The 5,098-nt window shown below is 35.8% G+C and overlaps 1 protein-coding gene across 1 annotated transcript; it reads right to left on the bottom strand.

Annotated features, from left to right (window-relative positions):
- Nucleotides 1-429: 429 nt before the first annotated feature.
- LOC106871162 (uncharacterized protein K02A2.6-like) lies at nucleotides 430-1,269 on the bottom strand. The gene has a single exon (XM_014917487.1). It carries the CDS (start codon nucleotides 1,267-1,269, stop codon nucleotides 430-432), a length of 840 nt encoding a protein of 279 aa, XP_014772973.1.
- Between the last annotated feature and the right edge of the window lie 3,829 nt (nucleotides 1,270-5,098).

The raw sequence follows: 5,098 nt of genomic DNA, 5'->3' as shown, positions 1-5,098 counted from the left end.
AAAACGCGTAATTTCAAATTGTTTGGGTGTTGGTACCTCAAAGTGTCGTACACTTCCATGGGGATTTCATTTCTCTTGACTGTTATTTCAGTGAATCCTTTTTTTAAGTAGATTAATTTGTCTTTATGTTCGACATTCTTTCAGTATGTTTAATAATTACACCGTCCTCCCAGCTTTCTTTACCACATCTATAGGTTTAAAAAAAAAAACTTTGTCACCTAACTGGGAGAATTTTCAAATATTTTTGCTGTTCGCCTTTTTTTATATTTTCACTCGGTAACAGCTCGTCAAAGATGTATTTGACCTTAATAGCATCAATTTGACCTTAATAACATCAATTCTGTGGGCAGCATTCTCAACGGTGTATTCAGATTAGGCATTACTTGGTACAGTCTTAGAAATTGTTGAAGTTCCAAGTCGTCCATCACTTTATTGTTCGCTTCTTTTTAATGCCCATTTGAAAGTGTCATCAAAAAGGTCTGCTTGTCCATTTGACCAAGGATGATATGCCAGAATGGCTAACATTTTACAAAATTTTATGAACTCGTCTGACGTAAATTGAGTACCGTTATCAGATACAATGGTATTCGGAATACCATACCTGGTGAACAATTCATGTAAAAAGCTTGTTGTAACCACAGATGTCGGCTTTTTACATTTATATACTTCAGGCCATTTTGAAAATCTGTTCACCACAACAAGGTAATATGAACGCCTTTTGACAATGAACATGCAGTTTGGCCCATGGAACATCTGTTTTGAGCCACGGTTGCCATTTAGTGGTAGGTGATATTTCAACTGAGGCACACCCTCTGCATGCTTTCCCTGATTCTTTAATGCACGGTCCATTGTTGACCAATACACATAACCTCTCATTAACGATCTCATTTTCGAAATCCCTCGTTGACCAATATGAAATTCTTTTAATAATCGCTTTTGTAGTGTGGCTGGTACTACCACTTTTTGTGCATACATCAACACATTGTCACAGTGTGAGAAATAGTTCGCATTTGTGCTACGCATATCTTTATCTCTTTTAGCTTTGAATATTTCTTTCATTTTTATAATGAATCTATCATTTACCAATTTTAATATTATGTCTTGTAAAGTAACTGGCAGTTCACGAATGACATTACACAAAACATTCTTAATTTCATTTTCCGCTCGCAAAACGGCAATCACAGTGTCTTCCAATGACTCCACATTTTTCGAAATCAGTCTAGACAAACAATCCACATGACTTAATTTCTTGGATAATATATACTCCATATTGAAACCATAGTTTAATAATATCGTACCCCAGCGTTGCAACCTATTAGCAGTTTAGCAGTATGGGTAGGAATTCCTTTCTTTGATCCAAATATTGATAATGATAGGTGTAAAAATTTGAAATTTTTACAGCAAAAATAATTGCTAGAGTTTCTTTTTCGATTTGACTATAATTTTTCTCCTCTGATATCAAAGAACGTGAGGCATGAAATACAACCTTCATGTTACCATATTTATATCTATGTAGCATTATTGTTCCTCTACCGTATTCAGAAGCGTCTGAAGTTAAAACAATCTCCTGCTGCAGGATCGAAGTGTGCAAATGACAAATCAGATATTAATATTCTTTTATTTCGTCAAGCGCCTTTTGACAATGTTCCGACCAATTCTATTTCATATCTTTTTTCAGCAGATTATTCAGTGGAACCCTTACCTTATGCATATTTGGAATATAATTTTGGTAATAATTTGCCAATCCTAAAACTGCTTGTAAGGTTACTATATTAGTCGGATGGGGCATATTTTTAAATGTGTCTGCCCTTGACGAGTCTGGTCGACATCCATTTCTGTCAGTGATTTGTCCTAAATATCTTATTTTCGGTAAGAAAAGTTCACACTTTTCTTCACCCAAAGTAAAGCCGTAATCCCTAATTTTTTCGAATACATATTTTACTTGCTCTGCGTGTTGATCCCTGGATTCGATTTTAATGATTATATCATTCAGATATGGAATTGCGAATTCACAGTCCGCTAAGATTGCATCAATAATATGTTGGAAAATCACTGAGACGACTCTTAAGACAAATGGTAACCTGTTGAATTTATACAGTCCTTTATGTGTTTTAATTGTTAGGTATTTAGAGCATCCATCGTCTACTCTGATTTGTAGGTACGCATCAGAGAGATCCAGTTTAGAAAATATCTTGCCACCGTTCAATTTCGGAAAAATATCCTCCGGAGTAGATAGCTAATAATGGCACGTTTTAAGTTATTCGTTTAAACCAGTGGGAAAATTAGTACACACTCTGATTTTATTATTCTTTTTCTTAATGTACTCAGTTGATGATACCCAATGACTATATTCCACTTTCTAAATAAATCCATTTTTCTCTAGTCTCTCTAGCTCTAAGTTTAGCTATTTTAACGCTGCGAACGGTACAGTTAGTTTTTGTTTAAATATTGGTATAGCGTTTTCTTTTATTCGAAACCTCGCCTTCTTTTTGGTACACAGTCTTAATTTATCAAACAGAGCTTCATGAAAGATATTAAAAATTTTTTCTTTTGAATTCGTCTGACGACTTGTTTGTACTGGAGGAAGAACCATTCACATATTTCAGAAAAGATTTATGGGGAGGTCCCATAAATTAAATAATTGCAATCAGTCAGTTCCGAATAAATTTTTGGTATTATTTGACGCAAAAACTTTAGCTTTTAAGGTTTTTTCCCGAAATGTGATGTTACCTTTAAAATATTTTTTTCCTGAAATACCACGGGCCATTTTCGAAGTTTCATTTAATCTAGGTCTCCCGATTTTTTCCATGTATCTGTGTTAATTATTGAGATATCGTTGCCTGCATCCAATTGTAACTCTACGTTTGTGTTATTAGTCTTTACATACACAAATTTTCTTTGAGGATCGTTCGTAGTTTTTGTCATTGATACCCCATTTACGTGATTTTTTTCTTCTGAGCCGTTTTTTAGGCTTTGTCCTACAGTGCGAGTTTTTCTTGTCTATTTAACCACACTTGAAGCATTTTATATTTCTAAATGGACAGTTATTTTTAAGATGTAGTCCATCACACCCATAACATGGATTCGCTCTTGTCTATTATTCGTTACCGGTCGACATTCTTGAACCTGAGAGCAATCTTTCTCTTCAATTTTATTTGCGTCATATTGTAGATTAATAATCCACTGACATTCTTCTGCTACTGCCTGCGTAGTTAAATTTTGGTCCTGTTCTAAATTTGTTAATATCCGCGAACGTATATCTGCATCTTTGTTTGCAGTAAACACTTCAACAAAAATTAAACACTTGAACATGTCAGAGGTCAATTCATTCAATTTGAATTCCTTACACTCTCTGTAAACCACTTCGGCATAGATGACCAAACTTAAACATTGCCAGTGAGTATTGAACAGGGAACTTCTTTCATTGAAAATTTTCAATGAAATATTAATTGCAATGTTCCCCTCCGTAAAATATTGTTTCATCGAAACAAATCTCACCTGGCTTCTTCGGCAGAATATAACTACTATATTATTCGTTTTCTACCGGGGATAACTTTCTTAAAAAGTAGTCGTAATTTTTTTTCGTCGGACCAACTTTTACACTCTTCTCTGAAGATTTCTTCGTATCTACGACAATATGCAGAAGAAGTAATCCCATATTCTGGATTATAGCTGAAGTCTTCAATTGAATTTGCTTCGCTATCTCTTTCAACGTTATTTCCAGCAACTGTTGGTTTTGTTGTTGTTGCTGCTGCTTCTGTTGCTGTAGTTGCTGTTGCTGTTGCTGTTGCTGTTGTCGCTGTTGCAACTACATCACGGAGGCCAATGAGTTATCCTTGTTAAATAATTTTTTCTTCGGTTTCGTATCAAACAAAAAAAAACTTTAATGTCCAACGCAAGCTTCGAACAACTCGTCGCCACTTTTATATCTTTGTATGTTGGATACATAATATAATGAAACAGGGGTGGGGGAAAGAAGTATATGCACGACGAACTACTATTACACGAGACTCAACGCTCTCAATCACGGCTCGCAGTGAATTACTTACTGGTCCGGACAGCCAATCGCTCACAACTCTTTGTTTTATAACAATGAAGCAGTCCAGCCCTTTAGTCACTTGTGAGGGTAGTCTAAATCCTTCCACAACAAGCATTTAAACCGGCCATATCCAGCCCCATGTTTCTACATATTTTATATTCAAACTGTCCATATCTAGACTCGCACACCTAACCTACACTGACATTCAAAAAATGACACTAGTCAACAAAATAAAGAATTCATTCTCTGGCATAAAATCTTGAAGCTGTTTAAGACAAATTTTTAGGTGCTACTTCCAAAATTGACCTCAGATTTGTCCTATCACATCCCATTTTTGTGCCATCGGTACATACCTTTATTTACCTGGATCACACTATAAGTTAACTTTACCGTTTGCAGGAATCTTAACTGGATTGTCATGCTAATTTTGAATAATATGTCCAAGCTGGGTTGCCGAGTTATGCTTTAAAATCCTTCCTCTTCTTTTCAAGTGTGAACTGAACCACTGTAGTATAGTAATGAATACAACATCAAAAAGAAGGAAGTGCTGTAATGACCCCGATATTTTCTGTTACATCTGAGAAAACTTCACTCTACAGGCTCAAAGACACAGCATAAACAACTTTGTTAAGATGCACCTTGCATACTTTAAAGTAGCACTTGAAGACCAGGACAAAACCTGGGCTTCACACAAAGTTTTCAAGACCTATGTTGAAACTTTGTGAGCATGATCTGAAGGAAAGAATGCGAAGCTCAAGTTTGGTGTACCAGTGGTTCGGAGAGAACCAAAAAACCACGTGGATAACCGCTAATGTAAAAGGGTTTAATACGAAAACTAAACGACACTTGCAATACCCTGATATCCAATATGCCCGTGGACCGGTTGCACACTCCAAGGAAATACCTGTGCCTGTATTTATTGAGTTGCCACAGATTGATGATGGAGCCCTCGATTCACCTACTTCTGCTGAAGATGTGCAGTTTATGCCATAAGATACAGGCTGTGATAATTTTTCTCTGTTTATTCAGCCTGAATTGAATGATCTGGTCAGGGATTTT

The sequence above is a fragment of the Octopus bimaculoides genome, chromosome 6 (genome assembly GCF_001194135.2).
Source record: "Octopus bimaculoides isolate UCB-OBI-ISO-001 chromosome 6, ASM119413v2, whole genome shotgun sequence".
NCBI classification, from domain to species: Eukaryota; Metazoa; Mollusca; class Cephalopoda; order Octopoda; family Octopodidae; genus Octopus; species Octopus bimaculoides.
The sequence above is the reverse complement of the archived record's forward strand: the minus strand, read 5'-3'. Positions and strand labels throughout refer to the sequence as shown.

Bases quoted from the DNA above. Each gene is read 5' to 3' on its own strand.
- LOC106871162 (XM_014917487.1), bottom strand. From the start codon at position 1,269: ATGGAGTATATATTATCCAAGAAATTAAGTCATGTGGATTGTTTGTCT.